Here is an 18,450-nt window from a genome sequence, read left to right as displayed (position 1 = left end):
TTTCTTTGGGTTAGCTCTACTGGAAACACATGCTCTTTATACCTGGGAGGTTCAAGGTATGGCCCTTTGAACAAGACCCCTCAGCATCACCTGGGAACATGATAAAAATGCAAATTCTGACCTCTTCTCTAGACCCATGGAATCAGAAATTCTGGGGTTTTAGTCTAGCAATCTGACTTTACAAGCCCTCCAGATGATTCTGATGCACATCACAGTTGAGAACCATTGTCCCTTTCTCAACCACTAGCTATCTATAAAATTCTAGCACAAGATACCTTACTTCTTATGGAATTTCAGGACAAAAATTTCCATCGACTTAAAACACACACACACACACACGCTCAAGCTGTAATAACTGAACTGCCAATACAGCCCTAGGCTACATTTTGTTTTTCAAATTGTTTTCCAAGTTTCCTTTTGCTTATTTTGGTGAGTTCCTTTATTTAAACACAATTTCTCTCATTAAGGACATTTCAGCGGGCTGCACAAAATTTGAAATAAAATATGCACTTCCAGAAGAAAACAAGGAATTATTTTAAATAAATTGCAATTTAAGATATAAATTTTCTATCAAATTATGTGGCTGGACTGAATTGGAAAGTGCCCCAAATTGCAAGAAAATATAATTCTTACATAATTCCTACATAATCATATCCAAAGTCACATTGTTTTTCAAAGTATAGTTTACAGAAAGATTAGAAACCAAGCAACAAGTTGAAGCACAATTTGTTCTACGCTGAGTGTCATGAATTTAATGTGTGTTAGAAAGAAACTTTGAACTTAGTCTCTGGAACTGTATTCCAACTTAAATGGTGAATTATGACATGACCTTTTCATAGAGAAGATTCCTCATTCTTACTCCAAAATGTGCAAAGAAAACTGTCAGCATAAGCTAGTATCTACTTTTTCACCCACTGGTTTATCATATTCAGTCAAATGTTTGTGTGTTGATAGAGACTAACGTATTTTATGGATTATTTTTTTAGTGTTCCCAAGCTCAGTACCGAAGGTCACAATGATCTCATATAAAATTTTTGTTAGAGTTTGCATTCCTCTATGTTATTACCTGTATATCCAGGTGGGCAGAGACAAACATAACCACGCCCAAGTTGTTGACAGGTTCCACTATTGTGGCAGGGATTTAAGAAGCATTCGTGGAAAACCTACCAGTGAGATAGCAAAGAAATTGATCAGAGACAAAACACTCTATTCGTTACAAAGCAATCTTGACCAGGGTGACATCATTAGACATCTGGATCCTGTTTCCAGGTGAGTTCACTCAAGCCAGCTGAACTGCTGTGTACCTGCATCTCTGGGGCTGGCATACATGGGTGACTGTAGATGACTCTTAAGTGGTGTTCTGATTAACCCAGTGGTGCTGCTAAAGGCTGGCACATGTGAGCCTCCACTTGAGCTGCTTAAAAAGTATAGGAAAGAGGCCCTCCCTGGTGGCGCAATGGATTAAGACACAGCACTGCAAGCTAGTCGCAGCCACTTCAGTGCGATTTCCATCCCGCCTGCCTCTGAGGTGATCCATATAGCGTGGCAGACCTCTCCTCACCCACCCGCTGCTCCCCTCAGCAGTATACTCTGTGGATCTGTCTGTCCTGCTCTCCACTGTCTCTGGTGAAGCCTCTCACTGCCCCTGCACCTCTGGCCTGTACCCCAGTTCTGTATGAATAAATAAATACATCTTTAAAAAAAAAAAAGTATACAAAGCATGGGCTCAAACCCAGACCAGTTAAATCATCAACTCTGAGACTGGGATCTGCGCAACATTAGTTTTAAAATTTGGCCAGAAGCTTCTAATCTATCTCCAGGAATCACAGGCACTGCTCTAGAAGTTCCTACAGTTTCTGTGTCTACTGGGCTCAGTTTCAAATATGACTAATGAAAGTCTGACAAGTCATTATGTTTGGAAGGGGCTGTAGCCTTACAGGAAGTGGAAATGAGAAATATCACCTCATTAGCCGCCTTAAAAAAATACCATTGGGAAAAGTAAATTCAGAATAATGGCTGAATCTACTAAACTAATTGGTTTTCACTAGTCCTTAAAAAACTAATGGAAAACAATTCAGTTATGTTCAGGAGTTATGTTTCTTAATTTTTAAAAATCCATGTGTTATTCCAACTAGTGACTTTTTCTTTGTGGGCCAAAATAGGAGATCATTTTCATGAAATCAAATCATTCTCCCTGCCAATTAGAAAAGGTCTTAGGTAATTCAAATGCCATTACTTAAATGATGGGTTATACTTGGTTAAGTGTTAATTGTTAGTGAGTCAAAAGGCACTCCGCATTTACATGTTCTCTGTGCCAGATGATGCTGGGAAAAATTTCCATCTTTGGTACTTAACATCTTTATTGTTGAACTTTGGGAAAGTACTTACTAGAAATCACAAGTAAATGCAATTGATCATTTATAGAATTCATAAGTCTTGTGAGATGTATAATGCCCAATTGTTTTCCAAATGTTCCATTAGAGACAATTTTACCCATAGAAAATGGACTTGCCTGACTGCTGGCTTCATACTTCTTTTTGATATGTCCAGGAGAAGCAAAGGGTGCTACACTTTCTTCTGCTGCTGAGAAAGTTGAACTAAAACCTGATAAAATTAATGGAAAAACATTAAAAGATCTTAGTGTGTGGTTGATGTTGCCAATAAATATGCTTTCTCTTTTTTTTCAGACATGTAAGGTATTTATTTAGATTTAAAATATGATTTATACATTCTGAAGAGAAACCACCATACTTACATTTCTATTGCATTAAATCTATACCTAAATTTGGGGGAACTTAATTTTTTTCAATGTCTTCCAATCCATAAGCTTACTATGTTCCTACATTTATTCATTTTCTTTCATAAACGTTTCATTATTTTCAGCAGTCAGATTCTGTACATATTTTGGATTCTGTACATGCTTTGTTATGATTTAGACATAAATAGTTCATTTTAAAAATATTTTCATATTTTTAATCATTGACTTATAATATTGTAAGTTTCAGCAATATAGCTTCACCTCTCAATAAAGGTATAAATCACACTCATCTACCACCCAAGTTCTAGTACCATTCACCACTGTAAGATTAACTCCCCATTCCCATTCCTTCTACCCTCCCTTTTCCTCTACTAACCACCATTTTATGGTCAGTCTAGGAGTTGTTCTGCTGTGTTTAGTTTGTTAAATTTATTTTTTCTATTCACTATGAATGAAGCCATCTGGTGTTTACCTCTTTCTGATACATTATGCTTACTATATCACCTCATTTATCACAAAAGGCAGTATATTTTCTGATATTAGTTATGTGTATCTTTTCTTTGTCATTCTGATTACAGGTATATTCATTTCACTGATGATTTCAAAGAACATGATTATGGTTTCATTTCTTTATTTTTCTATTTTGTTTCACTGATTTTTCTTAATTCTTTCCTCATACTTTGTTATTTAACTAATTTTGCTTTCTAATTTTTCAAGGTGGAAGCTTAGATTATTGACAGGAGACTTATGCTTTTTCCTATAAATATTGACTACTATAATTTTTCCTCTAACTTTTCCTTTAACTGCATCTCACAAATGTGAGATGCATTCAGTTATAGTTGTTCTTGAGACTTCCTCAAGGATTATTTAGAATTTCCAAGTGTTCAGAGATTCCATTTACCTTTTTATTATTTAATTTACTTAAAGATTTATAGTTTATATTGTTCTCCCTTCATTCCTGATGCTCCCTTTTTTCAACCTGTAAATATTTTAGAGCAGGTATTAATTCTTTTAATTTTTCTACATCTGAGGATATACTTATCTCACGGAATGCATTCCTCTGCATGTAGAATTCTGACTTAACAACTGATTTCCTTCATCACTTTAAAACTTTCAATACTCCATTTTCTTCTTGCCTATACAATTTCTTTTTAAAAATAAATACATTTATTTATTTTTACATCATTCTTCATTTTGTGCATTTTTTCATCTCAGTTGTAATCCCATGGACTTCCCACCACCTCTTCACCCATGTGCCATCACTGTGCCTGTGCACTTCCTGCCCCAGTTTGATCCTGTTTCCCTCTTCAACTCCATAAAATGTCTCTGGTTTATAGTTGTTTGTTGTTTTTTACTTTATTACGTTGCTTTTTTTTTGTTTGTTTCCTGATCCCTTATGCTCCTGCCGAATGAAACCATACAATATTCCTTTTTCTTCCTGTATCTTTCTGTAAATATGTTTTCGCTTAATCTATGGCCTCAATTCTTATTCCCTTGACAAGCACAGTCAAGTCACATATATTCTGTTTCAGTAATATTTAAAAAGAGAGCATAGAAATGGACAAATCAATAAACCCTAGACTCTAAGAAAGGTTTTTAAAAGTTCCAAATTCAACATTCTAAAAATAGGAATCTTTGAGTCATTAGATCTCAAAAGGCCACTACAGGAAACCTAAATACCCAAGTGATTGAAAATAGTAGCATTTAGAATTATGCAGTCACAGAGACAAGCGTGTGTGTGTGATGTGGGAGTATGCAGCAAATGAAGCGTGTCCTCTTACTTGAGCAATCCGTGATGGATCTGGCACCAGTGATGCTTGTGGTTCCATAAAAGGGGCAAGACAAGCAGAAGGACTTCCCTGAATTGGGCTGGTAGTAATCTTGAGGACAGGGATAGCAGGGCATTAACCCTGACCGAGAGAATTCTCCTACTGGACAAGGTACTGTAAAGGCAAGAACAAATCATTTGTGCACAAGAAGCAACACCCCTCTGTGTAAAAGAAGCATGCTAACTTTTGGCTGCAAGAAAGCTCATGGATTTCTAATAAAATCATTTACACATCTTGACACCCAACATTTGGTCATTCAGATAAATATTTTGTTGTTTCCATTGTTTTTGTTTTTGTTTTTGTTTGTTTTTTAGCACACACTATCTCAACAAAAATTAGAACTGGTCATATTGTATTCTGATTTTTCCACTTAACATTATCATAAGCATTTCCCAAATCATTCCTTAAATTGATAGGAAACATGGCTTTTTAAATGCAAGATGTTATAGCCAACTGATGGATCTAACATTTCCTCTATTTGTAGACATTTCAATTATTTCTAATTGAAATAATTGCTATTATACATAATGCTAACCTGAAATTATCTATATAAACATTTACTTATATGACTTATTCTTTCCTTGGGGTAACAGCTGGATTTGGGTATTGAGCAGTTAGATCTAAAGATATGGAAAAGCAAAAGTCATTAATACATAATGGTAAGTCATATTTAAAAGGTAAATTTCCACTTGTAGATCCATCAGTGGTATCTAAAATGTTGTTTCCACAGTGTGCTCATCAGCACTGACAATGCTTTTTCATTTTTTTCAATCTGAAGGTGAAAATTATAGTTATTTAGCAATAAGTGAAGCTGCTTTTGTCATGTTTATCAGATTTCAGTTTCATCTGTAAAATAGTTGCCTATTACTCATTGGGAGAGGGTCTTCATTATTTCTAAACATTTTGATGCCAGTTTGTGTTAGCCATGATTTTTCTAAACAATATCCAATTTTGTCATTTAACCAAATCTGAAATTCTCTCAATAACTGGTGAAATCTTAAACATATAGCCTCAAACATAACATGCACCTGGATTTTCTTCAATAAAATTTTGTTGAACTAAAGAGATACAGGAATGAGAGAAGGAAAGAAAAGTATTGACAAACTAAGAAAAAAATTTAGAATTTATATACATTTAAGTTAAAAGTAAAATTGTGTTTACCCCGCACCGCAGGGGAACTTGGTTTTGTTGTTAGCTATTCTCACTCATCACAAGCAGACTGTGGTTAAACTTATTCTAGGAATATTAGGGGAAGTGGGGAAGTTACCAAAAGTTTAGAGGCTTTCTGGGAATTATAACTGCTTAATTACAATAATTTTGCGTTAGACAAACCTCAAGGCTTATTTGGAAAACTGAAGGCAAAAAATTGTCAACTATGAAGTTGTTTCACTATAAAAACCCTAATTGCTTTTGTGGTTATAGAGAGAGGGAGAGAGAAGTTTTTACTGTTCTCTTTCTTCCAAAATTAGTTTGCATACTGACAAAATAAAAGTGTGCTTAGCAGATTTATTTCAACTGCAATGTGAAGCCTTGCTTGACTTTTAATTTAATTTTTTTTCCAATTCTATTTATTTGAGGTCACTGTTATATCTGCTTTGGGGATTGTAGGTTCAGAATTCTACAAAATGTATGTTTCACACCAATCGCACTACCAGTGCTCATTAGTCCTCCACCATGTTTATGGAAAACAAAAAAGTTCCTAAAGCTGGTATCAGACAACATAGTTTGAGTTTTAATTGGGTCCTAGTTAAATTCTCGACTTTTAGTGAGCTGTTAAGTTGACAAACACTCTCTCAGTTCCTCAGACAGAACAGACTTTTATCTGCTGTGATCCTTCTAGACTGAGATAATTTAAACATGTGGAATAGATAAAAACCAAGACTTCACAGTATATTTCCCCCGGTTCTCCCTTTTGCACTTTAAAATTTAAAGACTGTATCTCCTGAGATACAATGTCACATGTCTCCCTTCAACCCCCTCCACACAAGGGAGAGGACACAGAATTTCTAAAAATGTTATTTTGCAGCCAGGATCCCAGGGATGGAGTAGGGGTCTGACCAGGCTCACTGACTACTCAGTATTTGTCATTTTTTAGAGGATCTGACAGTAGCTTGACTGTCAGTCTGATTTCACTGTTTCTCTAAGTTTTCATCTTTTATTTTAGTTTACATCTTCCAGTTTTGACAATGCTAGGTAAGGATGTTAGTCAGAAACATTTAAAAATGGGAACTCTAATTTTTTTGTTTTTATTTAGTCAGTGGTTCTACACTTGTGGACCCTGAGTCAACAGAATCAGTGCCAGTTAGACCTACAGATTTCTCCGGTCTTACACCAGATCTGTTGAGTTTAAAACTCTGGAGGAAGAATCTGCCCTCCAAGAGAACCCAAGTGGTTCTCAAATATTTTTGTTACTTTAGAATGACCTGTGGGAACTCAAAAAGAAAGCCAATGTCCAAACAAGTTAAGTCAGTCTGGTAGAAATTGGGCTTCAGAATGATAAAAAAAAAAAAAACAATGAAAATGTGCTGAGGATTCCACTGTGGAGTCATCTAAAGCCAGTAGCCAATCCTGCAAACCTTCCAGTTGCAGGAATGAAATGTCCTAATTGGTGAACTATAGTTTTAAGGAACCACAGGTAGTATGCCATGCTTAGATGAGGAAACTTAAGTTCTGAGTTTAAGTGTACTTCAGACATTCCTGTGGAGATCTAGTACCAGGTCCTGAATGTCTTTTGTGTCCCTAGCAGCACTAACACAGTGCCTATCTTGCAGGAGTTTATATTTAATAAAATCAAACTCTATGAAGAGACAGTTATTTACATTCTTTATATACAGTTGTCATACGGGTTTGCTGAAAATATTCCACTCTTCCATGCACAGAACCTAGAGGTTTGAAGAAATATCAATGTCTAAGGCTTTGATAACCTCCACAAGCAGAAATGTCCACAGCTCCTCTTTTCACAGTGGAAGTGTTTTCTGGACATAAGAGGCAGCTTCGGGAACCACGGGCTGGCTGATAACTGTTCAGAGGACACGATTCACAGGTCTCAAGTCCACTGGGTGAGTAGGTGCCTTGTTTACACTGAACTGAAGACAAAATGTGATGCGGTTACTCACAATGACATCAGACTGTGCAAAGCTAGCACAGCACAGGAAAGGGTTTCCTGCATTTTAATTCATTTACGACAGACTGCAGGATGCAAAGCATGCGTCATAACTTACACTTCCCCATGATTGTGCATACCAACGTCAGACCCCTATGACCCAGCATGATGTTTATGACACAGACTCGTCAGCAAATTGTTAGTGATGAGGTTGGAAGTATATGCATATCAGAAAGGCGTTATCAGAACAAACTAGTTGTAAGTGGAAACTTGCTCTTGGCAAATTCTGGACTTGTACACGCTCTCATGCGTGATAGAAACAAAACCCTAATGATGCTGGCACCTTGGTTGGTTAAATGAGAACTGATTCTCCTGCCTCCTATTTACTAGGATCGATGGTAAGCCTTTCTTTGCTCTCCACTGCAGTGGTTTCGTAGTAGAGCAAGAATAGGCCAGATTGCTCAACAGCCAGACCACAGTCCTTTCTTTCTAAATTGTATTCTAATATAATGCTACTTTTTAGTGTTAGTCACATTTTTTGTGTATTTCCAACCCCCCTGAATGGCTCTGTGGTTTACTTTGTCACTAAGCAACTATATTGGCCACAATGGCTAAGAGGCACAATTCTGAAATTTCGTCTTTCAGGTGTGTCTTACTGTAACTTTCTGAAAGAAAATGCTTCCATCAGGAAGGCTCATGGAGAACAGCAAGAATAGGTACCTATGTGCATACCTAGCAGTTACAAGCTAAAAGAGAGCTGTCTTCATCATGTTAAGCATTACTCTAACACAGAGCCATCTCTTCTGGCTACATGTCTTGAAAAGCATTTCCACCCATTAATGTGAGATTCCATAAAAGATGGAATTGATGAATGTGGATTGGAGATTTAATACTGGGGTTTAATTTAGCACAAGCAATGGAATTTTTCTGAAAGGAGAGCTAAATGGACTTCTTTAAAATAGGAGGAACATTCAGATACTGCTTTATAATCTAAGAGAAGAAAAGTAAATGAATACAATTGTGTTTAATCATGCTCTTACTACATCCACTTTGACACTTAAAGTTTTCTAAGTGGAAACAAAATTCAGATTTCTTCTGGCCAAAAAGTATACGAAGCGCCCACCTTTACATTCTGAGCTGCTTCTTGAGTGGAGATACTCAGTGTAAGTTCCAGCTGGGCATAGTTTGCACTCCAGCTGTCCCTCTTCATCTTGGTAGGACCCCATCAAGCAGCTCTCACAGGCAGAATGCTCCAGAGAATAATAGGTTCCCAAAGGGCAATTGACTGAGGGAGAAACATTTAGGAAACACCGACTATAAAAATCTATAGCAATGAAACACAGTGGGGTTCATTATTCCTAAGGCATGACAATAATAAAGCGTGACTCCAGGTACTGTATTTATAGGTTAAATTTTACTACTCACATAGTAAGCCTTCTAGAAACGCATTCCTAGAAACCAATAGTAATAAATTCATTTTTTAAAAAATGCAAATTCTTATTGACCAAGCTTAGGACTCATATGATGGAGGCTTTAAAGTGTGAGTTAAAGCCAGATCATCCTGGAGAACACAGAGCTAAGTAAGAAAAGATCGGTGACAGACAATGATAAGACAGTGATCATTAAGGTTAATTTGAGGCTTTCAGACATTGGAAACATTTTCTTCACTGCTTCACAGAGTGCTTTCCTATGTGAAACTAGCTTCTTGTCCATTTACAGCATTACTTCTAGAAACATAAACAAGTAAAAACGTGAGCCTAAAACAGGTGAGTTTAGTAGGCTGACGGAACTCAGAAATCCTGAGAATGAAGAAAAACATAAACTCACTGAAAAAGGCTGTCACAGTTGGTATTCTTATGGAGACAACACTTGAAATTAGTATACAGCTGATCCTGAGAGGTTCAAGTGTGTAAGTATACTAGAGAAATCACCAAAAATGCCAATTCCTAGGCCCTGTCCCCCAAAGTTGGTTTCATTAATGTTGGGATGGGGCCTGAATCAAAACACATCTTGCCAAGTACTTTAGGTGATTCTGACACAGGAAACCCTGAAAGGTGTAAACACTGAGGGTTTTGTATGTAGGACAAGCCCACTCCTATGTTTACTCTTAGTGTGGAGAATTGACAAGAGCAGACTCAGACAGACCACCATCTCACATACCTTGGGTGGCTGCCTACATCATTCTATGAAAAACTGAGCGAGCTCAAGCCACTGTAATATCTGTCGAGAAAGATTCTTCAACCTGGGACATAAATCCCACACCTACAGTCTAATGGAAGACTGGAGCCATTTGGTTTAGTTGAGTGTAAAGATTTCAGTCAGAGGAACTTCCACCACCTACAAACAATGATGTAAATGGGAAAGAGGTAGGGAATAGATTACAGTTGTCAAGAACAGAGGTTAAAAGCTACAAGGTAGGGAGGGCAGAATGGAAAGTAACTGCTTCAGGGTAAGGAAGGGCTTCCAGGGTGATGAAAATGCTTTGGAATGATGACAGAGGGGACAGCTGAACAACACTAAATAACACAGTTGACACCTTACTGGTTTGAATTTACCTCAGAGAGTTGTAAACCAAGGTTAAATATAAGAGGCGTTCAGCCAGCACACAGAAGTATGCAGAAAGTATCAGTCTTTGCTTCTTGCAGCAGCTACTGTCTAAACATCTATAAATAAGACTAAGATTTGAGACCCCAACTGAAAATGGTTTTCTTGACTTAAACACCTGAGACAAAGGAGTTGTAACAGCCAACACCCAGCAGCAAAACGTGTTTCATTTCAACATCCCATTACAGCTCTAAAATGGCTTTCCTCATCTTATTCAGCCCAACATGCACCAAAAATATTGGACTGAGGGAACACTTACCACACATCCGCCCTCTCAGCACTGAGCCTGGCCTGCAGAAGAGGAAAGCCTTCTCTGTTTCCAAGGAATTGCTGTCGGCCACCAGCATTTCAGATGCAAGCTGAAAGGCATACATGGGCTCCTTACTGAGGGTCCTTTTTAGTCGATTTGTGATGGTCTCCAGTGTCTTTATGAGTCGCTGCTGATTTTCCAATTCAAGGGTATCATTTCTTTCATCCGGTAAAGGCACGCTAGCTGGGGTAAACACAAAACAGAGCAAAGCCTAACACATGCGTATGGTATTTCAGGAAGCCATTTGTAGTTGGTGTTTGCCAGAAAAAAATAGCATATTAAAAAGCTAAAGCTACTTCAGCATGAGTTCGATCCTTGGCCCCGGAGGTGACCCACATGGTGCAGCAGACCTCTCCTGACCCGCCCGCTGCTCCCCTCAGCAGTGTACTTCATCAGTCCGCCTGTTCTGCTCCCCACTCTGTCCCTGGTGAATCCTCTCACTGCCCCGATACCTCTGGCCTGTGTACCAGTTCTGTATGCATAAATAAATAAATCTTAAAAAAAAATTCTTTCAGGAAAAACTCAAAATTCAACTACTGCTCACTGAGCTGCTAGTAGTACATGGGCAAAATGAAGAAAAAGTTATTTCAGCCCTTCTCTCATGTGCTGGATCTAATCATCTTTTTGCAGAATTCTTTATGACAGCAGATTAAATTCCTATAAAGTCTTGCTCTTGAAAACATGCTTAAGCTGCTCACGCCTACAGGAAGACCAAGAGGGCATTGTTGGTTGAGAATCATAAAATACACTGATGTTAAACTGCAAAAATTAACAAGACTTAGGGACTGTGTTCTCCCTCATCTTCATTTCCTATGGAAATGGAAGATTTGAAAATGGTTTTCCAACTAAGAATTTCATATCAGGCAGTTTATCAATCCTTACCTGTGATGTTAAAAATCAATTTAATTTTGTGGTCAGATAATGGGGGACTTCTTCTAATCCGTGAGGGTCTCGCTTTGCCATCACCTCTGGGAGTTTCTTGCACAGTATCCAAGAAGTCGTCGTAAGAGTAATCCAGCCTGTTAGCAGCACCCCACCCACCAGGACCTGCATGTTGGGGACAGAGAAACCAAAGATTCTTCTGTCACATCTTCACCAGCTATTAGGTTGTAATGTTAAACCATGAATCAATTTGCATGACTATTTTTGAAACTGTATACATACAGGGTTCTGTCTATAATCTTTCACTTGATTTTTATTGGTATGTCGTTGGTTGACAAGATTGTTTCAAGGGTGTAATTTCACACCAGCACCACCATCGAATTGTGGTACCAGACAGCACTACCTCACTGACTCCCTTTTCTGGTTAACCCCCATCCACTTCCCCTCTGGTAATCACCATGTTGTCAGAGGCTAAGTCACCGACAAGCTTATATTGCAATTTTCACGTATTTTATATTAAATTTAGATGACCAATAAATTACACCTTTAAAAAAAGAAGCAAATATGAAGTTATGTAGGCATTTAAATCACTATGACTTTGTAGCTAATTATCTTAGCTTTAGAGGTAAAAGAAGGTAAAAGCAGAATTCTAATCCTCCCTCTGTCTTTTCAGGGTTTGTTTCATTCTTTTTTTTTATTTTTAAACAGCAGCTCCAAAAACTTAAATGCATGTAAACAGATTTTCCTTTGGAAAGATTATTCAAGATCTCTGCATCCTATCTTAAAGGTTGGAATTTCTGAAACATCTAAGTTAAATGTATAAATATAGTGCAACTACTTGAGAGGGAAATGGATGTGTGTGATTGTCCAGGTGTCCTTGATATCATCAGGATCAACTACCTGGTTTCAAATTGTGGCTTCTCAATAACTGATTATAGCTGCACAATCTTATGAAATTAACTTCCTTTCTGTGAGATGCAGCATTGAAATAGTTGTTCCTCCCTCATTAGTCTGAGGAATAACTGAGACAACATATATAAATCAGCAAGATCAGCATTTGACTTATTCTAAAATCTCAGTAAGTAACACTAGTATTGACATTGCTGTTGCTTAGTTAGTCCTTAAATATCTAACTGTGTTTATATAGGGTTTCCACTGAAGAAAGCTGATTTTCGTTTAATTTTTTTGAGTTCACTGAAAGTTGTAAATAGTAGTTAAAAGTAGAAAACAGGTCCTCCCTGGTGGCACAGCGGGTTAAAGCACTGCACTGAGAAGCTGAAACCACTTCCGCATGAGTTCGATTCCCGCCTGCCTCGGAGGTGACCACATGGCGTGGCAGACCTCTCCTGGCCCGCCTGCTGCTCCCCTCAGCAGTGTTTTTCATTGATCTGCCTGTTCTGTTCCCCACTCTGTCTCTGGTGAAGCCTCTCGCCGCCCTTAGCCTCTGGCCTGTACCCCAGTTCTGTATGCACAAATAAATAAATCTTTTTTAAAAAAAAAAAGAAAACAACCCAGAGTTTCCAACTGGGAATTGTTTACATAAATTTTGGCAAACTGATGAAATATTATGTGGCCACTAAAACTGTATTAAATATGATATTTAATAAGAGAAAAAGGTCCTTAAAGTAATGCTTACTCAAGATTCATTTTTATAAAATAATGAAGACTTAGATAAATAGATATTTACATATTATATTAATATGTAACATATTGAAATAATATATATTTTCAATATTATTAAAAATATATTGGATTTGGACCTAAGTGTTGGTCTTAGAATCCATACGCTTAATGATAACACTACGTTATTCAAGTGTAATTACTGGAAAGGTAGTGATTTTGCTGATAAAAGACTCAAGAAAGAACTGAATTCTCCTAGAAATATTAAGGCAGTAAGCTAAGTGGTTAGCTAAACCATTAAAAAAAAAAATCACACATCACAAAGAGGAAGAAGCTTAATATAACTGTTCCACAGAGGAAGAAGCTTAATAAAACTGTTCCATCTACAAAGAGAAAACATCAAAATTCCACCTAATAGCACATTACTTGACTAAATTGATTCTTAACATATTCTGGGAGGGGGGTATAAGTATTTTCCATGTTCAACTGTTTTAAATGTAATTGCTACTGAATGTCCTATGAATATTGCATCTGGTACTTTGCAAGTACTACAAATCTCTTCTAAGATAGCATATCAACGTGACTTAGTATTTACATTAAAAAATTGAAATAATTTATTTCATATCCCAGTTTAATATCTCCATAAAGAACTGTAAGCACATTTTGACATTATCTAGTCATTTAAAAATACTTATGAGTAAGTTTAAAAAAGACGGTAATTTCTCTAGTTTGCCTCCCTCCTTAAGAATTACTTTCTTATTGTGCTGATAAATCTTGCAAACTATTGAGACTGCAAATTTAATTACCGATTGCAAAGCCATTTTCATAGTCATAATTATATTCAAGGCAGTATTTTTTGGTGAGGTCCTCCAGTCTGCAGTCAATATCATCAGCATCATTACAAAATGATGGAACCTATGAAAAAATGAAAAAGATAGACTGTAAATCACATCCTAGTGTGTTGTTGATAAGTCCTGTAGATGCAGGAACTTATGACCCCACCAGCAGGGAGAAAGAGAGGGCTTGAGAGCTGTACACCTTCTTGAAAAAACTTGATCTTCTTCACCCTGTCCCCAAAGCATCTCACAGTCTATGGACCCCAGAATTAGACTCATACCTCTTCTCTCCATTTAGAACATTCACCCCAAGAAGCCCAGGACTTCTGAGATATTAATTTTCTCTGAGCTTTCACCCCACATGGGTCTTTTCTCTACCACTAAAGCCTTTGAGAAATTCTTACTATTAGAACAAGTTTGAATCACAAAGAAGAAAGAACTCATCAGGACAAAGAATTTCAACTGCAGGTGACTCAGAGAGACCATAAAAATCTCAACAATATCCTTTCATATATGGCAAACAACGATTCCTACTGACATACCATTTTCCCCAGGGTGTTCTCAAAGGCTTCAGAGAACTTCTTCAACATATCCGTGTCATCACAGCGTGTTGCTTTGTACAGCATCTCAAAGGACTTGAACCCATGATTTGCAAAACGTTTGACTGGAAAATGTTGAAAAAAAAAAATAACTTAGGCTGGTTACTGTTTTCACAACAAAAATGTAACAAAAATTTCTATGGAATAACTATAACTTAACATTTTTACTCTAATGTACTTTTGGGTATTGTTACAAAAACAAGTGATGATAGTTAAGGAAAATGTGTAGGAATTAACTTATAATAACTCATGAGCACAGCAGTTACTCAGTAATAAATTTGCTTTGATTTATTTTTCTTTAACTTCCAATTGCATTAAAAGTGAGCACTCAAGGGAATAAGAGATATAAAAATTGTTTTTATTGTGTTGCTGGGAATTTTTTACAAATCCTGGCTAAGTCAAAAGTATTATATTTTGTATATATATAAACATATATCTTGTATATGTATATTATGTTTTCAACCAACAGACTCTGAAAACTTTCTAGGTATTATATGCAATCGTATTCCTTGAAAGTATAATATCTATTATAAACAAATTTCTCTTTGGGCCAGAAGCTTGTCTGTTTAGACTCAACAAGATTTAGTTTTAAAATATTCAGAGATAATGCCTCCTAAGTGCATTACTGTTAAATCCTACTGACTGCTCAGTATTTTTTTTAAAGATTTATTTATTTATTCATACAGAACTGGGGTACAGGCCAGAGATGCAGAGGGTGAGAGGATTCACCAGGGACAGAGTGGGGAGCAGAACAGGCAGATCTACAAAGTACACTGCTTAGGGGAGCAGGGGGCGGGTCAGGAGAGGTCTGCCACGCCATGTGGATCTCCTCCGGGGCAGGGAGGGATCGAACTCATGCGGAAGTGGTTTAAGCTTCTTAGTGCAGTGCTTTAACCCGCTGCGCCACCAGGGAGGGCCCATGCTCAGTATTTTTTATCCCCCAAATTTGGAATAAAAAATAAGTGGGCTTTACTCTTCATCTGGACACTAACTCCATTTATTTTTCATATTTTTATTTTTATAAAAATATAAACAATAGGGCTCTCCCTGGTGGTGCAGTAGGTTAAAGCATAGCACTAAGAAGCTAAAGCTTCTTCAGCATGAGTTCGATTCCCAGCCCCAGAGGTGACCCACATGGCACAGCAGATATGGCTGCTCCCCTCAGCAGTATACTTCGTCAATCTGCCTGTTCTGCTCCCCACTCTGACTATGGTGAATCCTTTCACCGCCCCTGCACCTCTGGCCTATATCCTAGTTCTGTATGCATAAAATAAATGAATCTTTAAAATGTATATCTATAAACAATATATATTTAACATCATAGAAAAGAGATCTCCCTTGTGGCATAGGGGTTAAAGTCTCAGTGCTATCAAGACATTGCCAGCCACTGAGGCCTCAGTTTGATACCTGACCAGGAAGATGACCTACATGGCACAGCAGACCTCTCCTATCTCACTGCTGCTCCCCTCAACTGTGTATTTCCGAACATCTGCTAGCTCTGCTCCCCACTCCGTCTCTGGGGAATCTTACCACCCCCTACAGCATGTCTGGCCTGCACTCCAGTTCTTGTATGCATAAATAAATAAGTCTTTTTTTAAAACATTATAGAAAAGTGCTAAATATAAAGCAGATCTAAAGAGAATATGACTAATCTTGCTCATTCCATCACATAGGCTGTGTCTTAAGCCAGTTCTTCTGCAGACTATAAGACTATTGTTTAAGTTCAAGTTTACAAGTCAAGAACAATATGTTGACTAAGTTCTTCATACATGTGTGGTAAATAACAATGAAAGGGCCAAAATATCTTGCTCTTAGTGACTGAATCCGTAATCAGTCTCCACCGGGCTAATATTGCAAATGGAGGGATTTATCTGCAGATATTTCCAATTCAAAGTGCCACTTTTCACTCACCAGACCTAATACCCAAGTAAAGCAGTTTATGTCTGTGCTGTACCTAGAAACGTACAGACAAGCACATTTGTAAAACTTACTAGCACAGTCTGGCCATTCAGTGGAATAAGGTGGTTTCCAGATTCCATCTTCATAAGCACAGTAGTACTTCTCAGTCGACCCTTCTGTGAAATCATAGCCCTCCCGGCAACTCAGTGTGCAGTTCACACCAACACTATCTTGAGTACAAATAAAGTCCCCATTGACAGGTGTGAACGGAACTTCACAGGGGGAGCCTGCGTGAAAAATGATATAATTCATATACAGAGGTCTGTGAAACAAATTAAATTCTAGGCTAAGCTGAACTTTGAATGGATTCCTCCTGCCCACCACCTGCCTAGGAAATGCCTAAAAACTTTCACTATAAATCCCTAGTGCGGGATGACAGGGAAGTTGGCATTCTGATTCCTAGGTGGTCACTCTTGAAAGACTAAACCTACATAGGATTAGAGATGGATAAAAAGCTCAATGTATTTCTGATTTTGGGGTTGCATTTTTGTGTATTCCTTTCAGAAAACTGAAAACAGGACATAAGACCACATGGCAGATACATGCTCAGAATCTGTACCCTCAAACCTTCAAAAAAGGAGCAGAACAGTGACATGTTATTCTTGTTTACTGAATAGTAAATAAGTTCATAGTCTAATTGTTTTCCAAATGGAGTGTGGGATCCCCAGCTCCCTTATTCTTGGGGATATTGTCTGGGTGCCTAGAGCTCCTGCTTGCCAACCAGGAGTATGGTCCTGCAGGGGGGCCTCTCACCAAGGGTCAAAGACCAGGTATGAGGAATGTATTGGGACACCGGGATCTGCTGATGACAGTGGGCAGGTATTAGGACAGAGATAACATGCTTAGACTGGCAGGAATAATGGAGCCCCCAGGCAACAGAGGGCACACACCCCAGCACACACCCCAATCCCATGAGCCACACAGGTGCACTCCCTATGGACTTGCCCAGCTTTGTATGAACTGCTTATAATTCTGAGCCTGCCCACAAGGTGACGATGGAATGCACCAGAAGTGACTTATATCAGTTGTCAACTAGAATTGGGGGGGGCAGGGAGGGGCTTGGGGAGAGAGTACCTTTAATGACAATGTGGATGTCACACGTTCGGTTATTGCCTGAAGGGTCAGTGGCTGTGTACCGCACCACCGTCTCCCCATGAGGAAAAAGGTCTCCTGGTGTGTGACTTCTGGTGATGACCAACGCAGCCCCTAGAAGGAGAGACAGAATTTCACTCTGCGGTGATGGCTCTGAAGTCACTTTACTAGTCACTTCTTTTGCTTTGAATTTTTATTTTCTATTTATACAGTTAGCTGGGCGTTCTATCTATGTGCATTTGGCCAGCAGAAATGCAAAATAAAAGATGAAATACTTAGACTAAACCATAAAAATAGTAGATTCAAAAGCTTATTAAATGAAGGTATTGTTACTAAATAAACTTCAATCACTCTGTCAATATAGACATTAAAATTTAATTAAGAAATCTGTTTAATTTATATTTTTATTACTTATTAGGTTTTAGTGCAACTCAGGTGACCTGCAATTGTACTTGCCTATTTTTTAACAAATCCTTAAAAAAAATTTTTTTAATTGTCATAAATGTTTAGGGAATGAATATAAATACACAGAACTTGGCTAGCAATACCAATGACAGGCAGAGTTTATACCTCCAGGACAACATAAACTTAGAGACTCAATGAATTTATTAAGATACCTACAAATACAACACCTAGCACAGGTGTGTAATTGCCCACTGAATACTGAATGGAGAGGTAAATGAATAATATCAGATTGTAAATAAAGAATATGTAATTTTTGGGAAAGCATTTTCTCGCACAGAAGTAGTGATAAAGGGCTGATCACAAAAATATACAAAGAACTGATGAAACTCAACAAAAATAAAGTAAACAACCCCATCAAAAAATGGGCAGAAGAGTTAAAAAGGCACTTCTCCA

At 37.7% G+C, this 18,450-nt stretch overlaps 1 protein-coding gene across 1 annotated transcript in view; it reads right to left on the bottom strand.

Annotated features, from left to right (window-relative positions):
* Nucleotides 1-18,450, bottom strand: part of SVEP1 (sushi, von Willebrand factor type A, EGF and pentraxin domain containing 1) — a 146,495-nt gene that overhangs the window by 65,323 nt on the left and 62,722 nt on the right. Inside the window, exons 11-21 of the mRNA XM_004677442.2 lie at nt 17,575-17,706; nt 16,533-16,727; nt 14,485-14,606; nt 13,913-14,021; nt 11,487-11,651; nt 10,554-10,787; nt 8,814-8,975; nt 7,512-7,673; nt 4,540-4,701; nt 2,513-2,604; nt 1,067-1,163 (exon numbers count right to left, since the gene is read on the bottom strand). Coding sequence (XP_004677499.1) covers nt 1,067-1,163; nt 2,513-2,604; nt 4,540-4,701; nt 7,512-7,673; nt 8,814-8,975; nt 10,554-10,787; nt 11,487-11,651; nt 13,913-14,021; nt 14,485-14,606; nt 16,533-16,727; nt 17,575-17,706 — 1,632 coding nt within the window. The remainder of the gene's footprint in view (nt 1-1,066; nt 1,164-2,512; nt 2,605-4,539; nt 4,702-7,511; nt 7,674-8,813; nt 8,976-10,553; nt 10,788-11,486; nt 11,652-13,912; nt 14,022-14,484; nt 14,607-16,532; nt 16,728-17,574; nt 17,707-18,450) is intronic.

Source organism: Condylura cristata, unplaced genomic scaffold (assembly GCF_000260355.1).
Source record: "Condylura cristata isolate star-nosed mole 26May11 unplaced genomic scaffold, ConCri1.0 scaffold00006, whole genome shotgun sequence".
Lineage (NCBI taxonomy): Eukaryota > Metazoa > Chordata > Mammalia > Eulipotyphla > Talpidae > Condylura > Condylura cristata.
Note: the sequence above shows the minus strand (reverse complement) of the source record. Positions and strands in the feature narration are given on the sequence as shown.